The 13,015-nt window shown below is 29.1% G+C and overlaps 1 protein-coding gene across 1 annotated transcript in view; it reads left to right on the top strand.

The window, feature by feature from the left end:
• Positions 1-12,043, top strand: part of LOC101237246 (arylsulfatase B) — a 58,353-nt gene extending 46,310 nt beyond the window's left edge. The window contains exons 6-8 of the mRNA XM_065792508.1: positions 4,793-4,937; positions 10,106-10,381; positions 11,219-12,043. Coding sequence (XP_065648580.1) covers positions 4,793-4,937; positions 10,106-10,381; positions 11,219-11,538 — 741 coding nt within the window. The 3' untranslated portion in view covers positions 11,539-12,043. The remainder of the gene's footprint in view (positions 1-4,792; positions 4,938-10,105; positions 10,382-11,218) is intronic.
• Positions 12,044-13,015: the final 972 nt, after the last annotated feature.

Raw genomic sequence — 13,015 nt, 5'->3', positions numbered from 1 at the left:
AGTGTTAGATCCCAACACTTACCTAAAAGATTTTACAAATAAAATTAAGTAGAAATATCAAAACGATTAACAAGAAATAAACATACTTTATCAAATTAAGGAATTGTTAAATATTTCTCGTTAATGAGAATGATAATAAAAATAGTTTATATCATGAGTTCATATCAATCATGAGTTCATATCAATCATGAGTTCATATCAATCATGAGTTCATATCAATCATGAGTTCATATCAATCATGAGTTCGCATCAATCATGAGTTCATATCAATCATGAGTTCATATCAATCATGAGTTCATATCAATCATGAGTTCACATTTCAACCTGTCTAAAAAACAAGCTACTTATAATTTTAAAAAATAACAAAATGGAAATAGTATAACAGTTATTTGAATTTAATTATTTTTAAACTAAAATATTTTTACTAATGTCATTGGTTTGTTAACTAATTATCAAACTTCTTACGTTTTAAAGAACCATCCTTATTAATTAAATTTGAGTATTATATTACTTTAAACAAAAAAATATATAAAAAAACTCCATTAGTATTATTTAATGTGAATTAAACCAATATATTAAATATTCATTAATTAAAGTAAAAACTTTTTATCTTTATTTTTAGTTTTTGATAAATTAATTGATTGTTTTTTTTTTAATCAATTAATCTTTAATCTCTAATCAAATAATTCACAACAGCCCTAACATGAATTACAAAAACAAACTAAAGGGAAAGAGGCGATTTTATTTAAATGTGCAAAGTCAAAAACTAACATGACATTATTAATTGGCATTGTGAACCAGAAATGTATCTGGGAAATTTTTTAAGATTATCAAATCATTTCTTTCTAACAGCTTTATTAAAGTCATCCTTGAAGGCCAAAACTCTTCTTAATTTCCAGTAACTTCTGAGGTATCTTAAAATTATATCCTTGGTTCTGTATTATTTCTTACCTACATAAATGATCTTCCTAACAATCTTTATACTCCTGTCTTGACCAAAAGTCTTCCCTTTTCAATCACTTAGAACAGGCTGATCTTGAATCTGATCTCACTTCTGTAACAGCTTGGGGCTTGCAGTAGCTTGCTAGTTTTAACTCCAACCAAATTCAGTTATTTATTGTAGATAACTATTGCAATACTGTTGACACTTCTATATTGAGTAATTGACAACCCTCTCACTAAGTCCTCTTTTTTAGGTCTTCTTGGATTGTTATTACTACTGACTCTCATGGAAAACAATTGATTGCAAAGTTAGCATCTGCTAAGGTTGTACTCATGCTCACCATTATCTTACTCCTGATTCCATTCTTTACTTCTTTACCTAAATTTCTTATTTGTCCCTGAATTAATACTGTTGTCATATATGGGTTGGTTCTTCTGATGATGCTCTTTCTCTTCTAGACAAGGTCCAAAAACACATTGTAAATGTAGTTGTACTGGCTCCGTATGCCAAGCTTAAGCCACTCTGCCATCATTGTATGGTTGCATCTCTTTTTCTTTTCTACAAATACTATCATGGTCGTTGCTCAATGGAGCAACCATCTCTTGTTCCATTGACTAAAACTCATTCTTACTTGAATCCTCTTTCAGCTAAGTCTCATACTTTTTAAAATTTTATTTGTCTAGTTTTTTTCATCATACTTCAATCCTTTGGAACTCTCCAATCTTTCCTGACTCGTACAATCTACAACTTTTCAAGCCTTCTGTCAACCGTTTCCTTGCTCTTTTCTTTGTTAATTAATTTTACTTCTTTTTATTATCATTTTTTTTTTTGTTGAGGTTTTTATTTTGTTTTTTTAATTTGGATATTCTTTTACTCAATCAAATTTTTTTCTTCCCAAATGTGCTTGACTTTAAAGATTAATTTTTGTTACTATTCTCATTAACTTTAATTGTCTAATTTATAGAGGATTATCGGTTATAGATTTTTGCTCAAAAGTCCTATTGAACATGGTCTGTTACACATTTAACTTGCATTACACTTAAAACAACTTTATCAAGTTTATCCTAATTAGATTTAGTATATAAAACTAATTTTCAGCCATTTATTATGAAAACTGTTTGTCTGAAGCTAAACATAAGCAAATATATATTACGAAGTTTAAATGGAAACTTTTTGATAAAATGTTTTGAGTGTAGCCTAAAGTAAAACATGGAACTGGCAGTGTTTCATATATATACAAAAATATATAAAATGTTTAAACATTTTAGGCATTATATGAAGTTAATTTTTTTCTTGATAATCTTGGCTAAATTGTATCCTAATCTCCTTGGGTAAATTTTGTTTTAATCCCTTATTTGATTTTTGTACATCCACTATTCCTGATTGAATCTCTAGATTTATATATAAATATATATCAATATTGTTACCAAATTGGTTATATTTAAGTTTTTTAAATTTAAATTTAATATGTGAAAAAACGACAACAGCACAAAGAAAACTTGTTTTTTTTTTGTGAAAAAGAATGATTTTTTTAATTTTTGTCATAATGATCAGGTTAAAATAAAAATTGCACAAGGAATTGACAAACACAGTCAGAAACCACTCAACAAGGTTTAGAAATATTTAGATTTTTAGATTTACGATTTTACTGTGAATCAATCTCTCAAAGTTGCCCCCAAATGTATTCCTCCAGTATATTTTCGTTATACTGTCCTTGGTAACAATGTTCAAAGTCCAATATACCTTGGTGAAAGCACTTGCCTTACTCCTCCGAGTAAGCACCCATGTTTTCCTTGAATTTGTTGAGATGCGAATTAAGGATATGGACTTTCAGAGACATTCCGCATCCCATTTTGGTTAATTCTTTATGAGAGTCTGTACCAAATCCACTTAGTTTTCAGCTTTGTGATTACCTAGGAAGCCCTGAACAACTGCAACAAAACTGCTCCAAGCTGCTCTCTTTGTCCTGTTTAACAGCTTTTCAAAATCCTCACATTCTATGATATTCTTAATCTGTGGTGCGACAAATATACCAGTCCTGACTTAAGCCTCAGGCAGCTTTGGAAAAAGATCTTGGAGGTATTGAAATGCTGCTGACTCCTTGTCAAGAGCAGTGACAAATTGCTTAGCGAGGCCTAACTTGATGTGCAGCAGTGGCATAAGCACTTTATGAGGTTCTATCAGCGGCTCCCACTTCACATTGCTCTTCCCAACATAAAACTCGGTCCATTGTGGCCAGGCTATAGATATCGCGTATAATCCTTGATTGATATGAAGACCCATGAGGAATGATACCATTTTGAAATCACCGATGACCTCCCATTCGTAGTTGTCATACTTTAATGCACTCAGCAACATTTTGACACTGCTGCAGTCCTCTTTGAGATGCACAGTGTGGTTCATTGGGAGATACAATTAGTTGTTTCCTTTGTAAAGCGACACGGCTATGGGATGAACTGTCTATGAATAGACTGCATTCAATAGGATTATATGCGATATCTATAGCCTGGAAAAGACCGGCAATTTTGTTGCAGAAGCACAGTCCATCACGCTGACTGAAGAAGTTGGAGAATCTTTTATGCTGCTTCCTCTGATCCGTGACTTGTACGCTATTATTAACCAAGTTCCTCTGTTTGAGCCTGGATATCAGAAGCTCAGCATTTGATTTCGTGACTTGTACGCTATTATCAACCAAGTTCCTCTGTTTGAGCCTGGATATCAGAAGCTCAGCATTCGATTTCGTTTTCAGCATTCGAACCGCGAGGTCCCTATTTAAATTGTTCACATCTTTCTGGTTAGGGAAGTACAGCTTTCATCACCAACTTCATCTGAGTAATTGTAGTCCATATCTCCAGTATCTGCCTCATTACTAACTTGCTGCTATCTCCTGAAGATGGCCGATGCCGCCTAGGAGGAGTCGGAACAGGCAGTTTGGATGTGGAACTGGGGCATTGGAAGAAGCTATGTCCAGATAAACGATTAGATAGGCATTTTTGCTGGTGTAACAATTTTTTGGGTTTACCTTGCAGAAGCAGCAGTTGCTTGAGTTGTCCATTGGCTCTTGCCAAATTCGCGGGATAGCAAACCTCATGGCTTTCACTCTCCTCTGTACCAACCTATAACATAGCACATAATAATAAGAATAATTATAGCAATTTGAGGACAGGAAATTTCAAAATATGGAGCAATTTCAAGATGGAACATATTTGCCTACAGTACATTACTTAAACTTTGTAAATTACAACTCCTTGAAATGAGCTTGATCTAAAGCATTAAAATTTTATGAAAATAAGTTAAAACACATCTAAGCAAGATCAACTGTTCAGTTTACCTTTAAGTATTTTTTTGCAATATTTACATGTGATATGTGATGCCCAAGATTTGTCTTGATCTCCGACTGGAACACCGAAGTATGTTCTGTAGGCCTCGTTCATTATTCGACTTGCTTCCACAAAACACTTTTTTGCTCTTGCCTTTATGAATTGTCCGCACACATAGAAAAGTAAATCAGCTGGATGCAAACAACCTCTTGATACCATATCAAATAAATAACTTCTCTTCAACAATGAATTGTTATCCTTTCTCTTTTAAGAATTTTCTTGAAAACACGCGATTTTCCAAATGTCATTGTCCTGGTCACAGAAGCAAAGTTTTTCTGGAATAACAGCGATTTATTTATGTTCTAGACTTAACAGATTAGAAAAATATACTTTCAACCCACGAGCAGAACAAAAATGAAAATTTGTTACATATTGTTGTTATTGAGTTTTAGTTTCTTTTTTTTTTAATTTTATTTAAGTTTTTTAGTAGAGGAAAAGTTAAATATTATTAACAGTTGATTGACTCTAGATTACCTCAGAGTTGTTAAAGCAAAATATGCTCGATGATTCAATCATAATCTTTACATCAGACAATGGTGGACCTGCAAATGGTCTTAACAATAATTGGGCATCTAATTATCCATTAAGAGGCACCAAAACTACTGTCTATGAAGGTGAGGAATTTTTTTAAAAACTAGAATAAGTTTTTTTTTACAATAATGCTATATAATGTAATTTAATAGTCTAATAACGATTTAAAGTATTGTTAAATTATATAATTCTTGTATTATAATTCTTATATTATAGTTAAAGTTAATTTGTATTGTAATTATGCATCATAATTATAACTATTTAATTTATTATTTTGACAATATAATTATTTAATTTATTAATTTAACATTATGACTATTCAATATATACATACATATGAAGTGACATATTGACTTCATTGCAAACCAAGAAGAAGTAATTTACATATATATATATATATATATATATATATATATATATATATATATATATATATATATATATATATATATTAGTTTTTTTTTCTCAGTATTGGAAAAGCACTAAATAACACAATTATTTATAAACACTAGTTTCTTATTGGTTTGCAATGAAGTCAACAAGTAATTATTATGGTTACAATGCAAAGGTTTCAATTTTTTTTACTAAGTTATTTGATGAAATATTTATTACAATTATGATAATGCCTTTTTTTTTGTGAGTGCTTAAATAAGTGCTCAAAACAAGTGAAAAGTATGTTTGCAGGCTTGGACAGGAATGGCGTGCGATCGAGCGCTATTGCCGACCACACAAATAATTTTATTTTTTGACTACTTGAGCACGGCTGTTAAGATGTTTAGTTGATTTTTAAACATTTTAGAAATGCCCTGAAAAAATAAATGCTAGCTAACTTAAACTAGGAAGAAAATTGAAATAAAAAAAGTAAAAAAAGAAAGAAAACAATTCCTTACAAACAAACAAAAAAATATATAAGCACTAAAATAAAACTCAAGAAACTCAAACTCAAAGCAAAAAGTACTTTTGTTATGTTTTTAATTGCGTTTAAAATAAATTACTTTAAATCTTATCCTTCGAAGCGTTTTAAAGTTACGCAAAATTACTTCTAATGATTGTTAAATGAATGAACAAATTTTATTTAAATCATTAAAAAGTGTAATATACATATTTTTTAAATTGTATAAACATTTATTTTTTCCAAAAAATTGCAAAAAAAAACTGTTTAAAAAAATATCGTATCTATTTAAAATAGAAAAAAGTTTTAAACAATTTTTTGTAAAAATAAAAACAAAACAAAACAAAAAAATAAAGCAGCTAAATCATTCCGTTGCAACAGAAGATTTAATTTAACTTATTCATAATTCATGTAAAATAAAAACTTTAGGAAAGATAAACAAAAAAAGTTGTTCATAGCATAATAATTTTTTTTATAGCATCTAAATTGTTAAAACATCTAAACCGCCGTGGTCATATTGTAAAGAAAAAAAATTATAAGTGTAGTCAGTTACAGCGTGTGATCGCACGCCATTCCTGTCCAAACCTATATTTGTATGTGTGTTCGGGAAAACAAAAGCATCCTTTAAATAGAGATATCCATTGATTTATGCTTGGTTACAGAAACTGTAGTAAAATTAGTACTAAGATTTCAGCGTTGGGATGATGACATGTGAAAGACAAAAGCTATGCATTGTTAAGACGAGAAATGTGGAGTGTGTAAAAAAGAAGTCGAGGTAAACTATTGTTTGTGTAATTTGTAGGTTTGTAATAGTTTCACAAGAAACTTATTACTACTCTTTGTAGTGCTGGTTTTAAGTGTAGAAAATGTTTTTGTTGAATATTTTCATTATGCTTGATTAGATATTTTTATAGTTTTTAGATGCTATGGAATTACTAGTCTGTAATATATAGTTTTTCAAACCTCTCCTTACAGTTACCTCTATTTTTACTGGTGTTTTGAAGAAGATTAGCACCCTGCAACCTACACCTATTCCATACTGCAAAAAAAAAAGGTTCACTAAAATCGAAAGTTTAAGATAATGGACAATTCGTGCAACCTAAAATTATCTTAAATTAAAATTAAATAATATGTTGTATTGGAAAAAACATCATTTAGTGATCACAGCAAGTATTAGCCCCAAGAGTAAAAAACGTATAAAAAAACATATAGTAAACTCTTTTGATCTTTAATAAAATGATGAAGTTTATGATAGTATACCATTTTATTACAAAATTTTGTTGTATACAGAGAAAAAAGAGATTGAAATATATAGTAGTGTGTTGGTTACTTATATTATCTTGGAGATACAATTGAATTAATGATTAGAGGAGACATCAAAGACAAGAGTAAGGTATGCCTAGGCCAATTTCAGAGAATTATCTTTATTTTTATCTTTAACAGTAAGAGGTACATCATTAAAGATTACAGGTATGGAATACACCGCATGCATCAAATAAGTTATGATGTATGGCAGTAAAACATGGGCAATTAAAAGTTTATGATCTCCAGCATCTTGAAAGAACAGAGAAGATAATCATCAGATAGATTTGTAGTTTTAAAAATAAGAAAAAGAGTGACGATCTTCAAGAAAGTCAACAAAGATTAAGTTTGTTTGGGCATTTAAAGTGTAAAGATGAAGATAGTTGGGTATCAGCATGTAGAGAGTTTCAGAAGAATAAGGTAGAGGTTAAGGTAGTAAAACTTGGAGAAAGTGTATTAAAGATTATATAAAGAAGTTTTAGCCAAGAAAATTTGCTAAAAGTTGTATATATTGAAAGAAAGAAATATAAAAAATATCTATGACAATGGCGTAAAGGACCTAGCAAGAGTGCTACCATTCATCAATATAAGAGTATCAACAATATTGTGATAGTAGCTGTAAACAACTTTTTTTGGGGTTAAAATTTACCAGCCATTTCAAATTTAACCATGAATAAAAAAAGGGCTCACATTTAAGATCAGCTATTCTAAGCAATCAAAAAGTAATGACTGTTAAGAGCCTTTGCCTCATTTCATCCATCTAACTTATGTTAAAACTGTTCTGTTATGTCTATATAATCAGCAACTTTGATTGGATCAATTGAGAGGATTAAAATCAATATTGATTGTTAGAATAAGTTGATTTAAGATGAAGTATTAGATGTTAATTATTAAGATAAAGTATTAAAGACTTAAAGACTGACACTGGTAAGAAAACTGATTGGATGACATATAAGTTAAAAAAAAAAGATTGATAGAAGAATATTTAAAAGTATACTAATATGATGACAAATTACAAATTATAAATTGAATTATAATTATAATAATAATAATATATAAATTATAGTTGAATCAATTAAAGACTCGAAGACTAGTAAGAAGGTAATAGTTAGAGATGTTGGAGCAATCTCCACTTATTTTTGCTAATGACACTGTTAAAGACTTTACAAATATCACTAGAACCTTACTTCTGTAATAAAATAAAATATGTAGTATGAGAATAGCAGTAGATAACAGTAGTTTGAAAATGATTGACCTTAGGATCTTCATGTTCTTAGAGTCAGACATTTTTGCAACAATTTCTAACAATGACATAAAGATATTCTTCTTTAGAAAATTGAATTGCTCTTGTAAAATAGACAAAGGAAGTGATTAAGATTAAAAACAGTAGCTGGAATGTAGAGTGGACTTTAAACTGGCAAGTAGAAATAAAATCTTTCATGCCTGCCTGAATCTAGAAGATTATGTAGGAGGTGTAATTAACAGCGAAGAGACAAAAGACATCAAGCCAAGGTCCATCACATTAAAATTACAAAAGGATTCTTATTCAGCTGTGCTAGTAATAGAAATGCAATGATAGGGTGAGTCTGATAAAAGAGAAGGAAAAGATAACAGTTTTAAGATCATTGCATGATTTGAGCCATCTAAAGAAAAATAAAAGAAATATGTTTGGGTCAGAAACAAGACACAAAAGAGAAAAATTTAAATATTTAGTGCTAGCGGAGGCAGTGGTCACCAACAACGTTAATTTTGGTTACTGAATAAAGAGAAAGAACTTTGTCAATTTGAAAAAGAGTTTTGAAAAGATGGAGTTTGATAAAGATAAAAATAAAAAAGTTGAGTAAAGATATTTAAAACTACATAAAAGAATACTCAGACTCGAATCTGATTTCATAAAAAATAGATGTATTGCGATGTAAATATACGTCCAGGCTAAGCATGTGACTGTTGGTATCACTCAAAAGATAATAGCCACCAGCACTGAGTTTCAAAGGTTAAACATCCACTTTTAAATTACTTTCACAAAGAGTGAATAGGTGTAGTGAATTTTGAAATTTCTTTTACAAGGAGTGAATAGGTGAAGTGAATTTTGAAATTTTTTTGATGTAACTTTCATCAGATAAAAAGTTACTTCAAAATTATAATTATAAAAAATTACAAATTATATAAAAAAAAAAAGTAGGTTTGAACAGTTATTTGGTAAATATTGTTTTTATGTTTAATATTTTTAAGTACTACAGTTATGTTTTTTCTTCATCGATTTTTTATTCTCTTTTAGATTAAAATAACATTTTTAATCTTTTTAGATTAAAATAACATTTTTAATCTTTTTAGATTAAAATAAAATTTTTAATCTTTTTAGATTAATATAACATTTTTAATCTAAAAGAGAATGTGTCAAATTTGAGCCTAACTACCATTTATCTTTTAATAATGATCCAATAATTTTTTTTTTTTTTACTACTGATTTTCATAAATAACAAGTTCTGCTATTTTTTATTTTTTTTTATTTTTCCCTTATTATTATTATTTTTTATGTAATCTGTAAAATATTTGAGTGCATCTGTTACTGCTTTTTCAACTACTGTCCTTTGCTTTAATAACCAATCAAACCTTGATATCTTTTTCGGATTTGTAATGAAGTTCTAGGTCTTCAAATTAGCCTTTCAACTTTTTAAAAAATTGAAAAGTAAATTTGAAAAGATTATCTAGTCTTTAACTCATGACAAGTGTTTAATGAAAATCGTTCTGTGACATGGTACCTGCAAGCTAATTGAGAAATGTGTTTACCAAAATTATTGCTATTTTTGATAACTGTTCCTTTCCTAATGTTCCAATCTTTGCTGATGTTGAGTAAACTAATCATCAGGCAATTGAATTATTCCTTTATTGTTAATTGATGAGAGTTGAGAAATTGTGTGTATGTGTGTCTGTGTATATGTATGCTAACAGGCATTATTATATATACTTCAGTATTTATGATACATATTTTTTAAAATTCATATATATGTATACGTATTATATTTTCATACATGCATATTATATTTTAATTTTAAGGTGGTGTTAGAGGTGCTGCTTGTATTTGGAGTAAAGAGCTTTCGAAAAATCCCAGAGTTTCCAATGATTTAATGCATATTACTGATTGGCTTCCTACTTTGCTTAGTGCAGCTGGTGTTGACACTATTTTACTTCCTGATCTTGATGGTTTAAATTTATGGGATACTTTGATAAATCAAGTGCCTTCACCAAGAACTGAAGTTCTTATAAATATTGATCCTCTTCTTTATATGAATGCTGCTTTGCGTGTTGGGGATTGGAAAATTGTAAAACAAAGTATGGTTTGTTCAAACTATAAAGTTATTGCTTTAAATTTTTTTATAAATTTAAAAAGGATATGAGAGTATGAAGTGACATAAAATAAGTGAGAATATGGAGTGACGTAACTATGACGTGACACAATATCGTGATGTAAGTAATGTAAGTAAGAGCATGGAATAAAATTAAGTGAGTAAAATAATGGAGTGTAAAAGTTGTGTGGTAAAAACTGCATGTTTTTTGACACATTTTCATCATGACCAGATCTAGAATTTGAATTACTTTGATATATTGACTAAATTCGAAATTTTTTTTTGTTTATATTTATGACAAGTGATGATGTTTTGTTAAAAGTTGCGATATTTAGAATCTGAATTAAAAAAAACTTTATTGAAGTAGGTCTTGTCTGCTCAAATGCTGGGATAAATAAAAGTTGCTTTAGGCTTGATGAAAGATTATTGCCCGATTTTTTAATTTGCTTTTAAATTATGTCTCTAAGCAAATTTATAATCCTAATTTTTGGGAGATGGGTAATAATTTTTGAACGCTGGACGATGTTTTTATAAAATCTTAAAATGATAGTTAAATTTTTATATAATGTAAAGAATCATAACTTTCGTTTTGAAAAACTGGTTCTCCACACTTTAACTGGTGAGACCTACTTTGAATTTTTTTTTACCCAAGCTTTACTCATTAGAATTTTATTTCACTCATTTGAAGTAAAGATGAACACTCATTTATATCTGGAAGTTTTCGAATACCGAGTAGTCTCTGTGTATTTATTTCATTTAATTTTTGTATTTATTTTAGTCTCTCTTTTTGTTATTAAATTTGCTTTTTTGTTGTTTTTTTAAGACAATTTTTATGATGGCTGGTATCCCCCACCAGAAGTCAGTAATGAAATTGAAGAGTATGATGTTAAGTGTCCCCCTCCTCCACTTTTGCCTAGAAGTTGTGATAAAAAGGATGGAAAACTTTGTTTATTTAACATCAAGTATGATCCTTGTGAATACACTGATTTATCGGCTTCAAATCCACACATTTATCAGTTTATGTTAGAGCGATTAAATTTCTATAATAAAAGCATGGTAGAATCTCGTCGAAACACTTTTCGAGATCCTCTCGCAGATCCGAAATTATACAATGGCGTGTGGAAAACTTGGGTTTCAAGCTAGTCTCTTGAGCAGTATTGCATTAAGATGGTTTTATAAAAAATTAATTTTAATCAGAAGTTTTTAATTGTATTTTAAAACATTAAAAACAACCCGGTATGCCCATTATGTTCAACGGTTAAAAAACAGGTAAACCAAGAAATATAACTTTTTTCAAATTCAACAAACTATTTTATTTAAAAAACTTATTTAAAATATTTAAACCTTATTTAAAAAACAATTTTTTGTTAAAAAGAAAGGAACATTCTGTGATAAACAAACCCTTAAACAAGATGAGAACTATCCAAAGATGAGGATGTCGAGTTTAGTTGCTTGCTGTTAAGAATGCCTACCGCGGTGGAGTGCTGAAATTATCCAAAGATTGCTTTTCTTCTGATAATTTTTCACTTAATGTTTTTTTACTTTTTCTGATTAAACTATTTTATTGTAATTTTTTATTAAAGCTATTTATACATTTTGAAATATTTTTTGTAATTAAAATTTTTGATGTTTAAACTTATTGTTTAAACTTCATTTCGTTTTGTTTTAGGATTCGTCGAGTATTGCTTGCCAATCAAGATAAAGTAGTAAAAAAACAACATTTTCTATAGCCTTCCTAGTGGGCTCTCACGTCCGTGAGACGTGTAACGGGCGTCCCCCGGATGACCCGCGCATACACAAAGAAATATACAAGTTAAAAACATAAAATTTTTCAATATATTTGAACATGCTAAACAAAATTTAAACAGAATGGTTCAAATATTTCTGTTTTTATTGACTTCCTGCTAAATTTCATTGTTGGTTTACATTTTTTTGTTTGTCTTTAACATTTTAAGGGCCAACTATTTTTTTCTACTTTTTTAGTTTTTAAAACAGCAACATGAACTATAATTAAGGGAGTGTAGAGACATGCAACATGAACTATAATTAAGGGAGAGACATACAACATGAACTATAATTAAGGGAGAGACATGCAACATGAACTATAATTAAGGGAGAGACATGCAACATGAACTATAATTAAGGGAGAGACATGCACGAACTGCAATGTGAATTATAATATATAGAGTTTTTAATTAACATTCGACATTATTTAAAAATACGTAGATTTAAATTTTTAATAAAAACTATGAGTTTTTAAAAGAAAGTATCAAAACGTCGAAAGATTTAACTAAAGACAAAGCATGATAACAAAATGCATTTAGTGTAAACATTTTTCGATAGTAGTTAAAAAACTGAATATAAAAAACACCATTTTTTTTACTTATTTGTCACAAAAAAATGCTGAGTCGACAAAAAATTAGCAATAAAAATGCAGTTACATGAACATAAATAACTTGAGTAATATTTGAGATTAAAGTTTTAAATTTTACAAACATACAGCTAAATGTTTGGTGGAGGGGCCTTAATAGAATTTTTTTTTAAAAACTGAGCCAAAGTAAAAGCCTGTAAAAATCATAAAAAATGGTCTGTGGGGTATGCAAAATTTTAAATTCTGGTC

The sequence above is a fragment of the Hydra vulgaris genome, chromosome 03 (assembly GCF_038396675.1).
Source record: "Hydra vulgaris chromosome 03, alternate assembly HydraT2T_AEP".
Taxonomy (NCBI): Eukaryota; Metazoa; Cnidaria; class Hydrozoa; order Anthoathecata; family Hydridae; genus Hydra; species Hydra vulgaris.
This window is presented reverse-complemented; position numbering and strand designations above follow the sequence as displayed.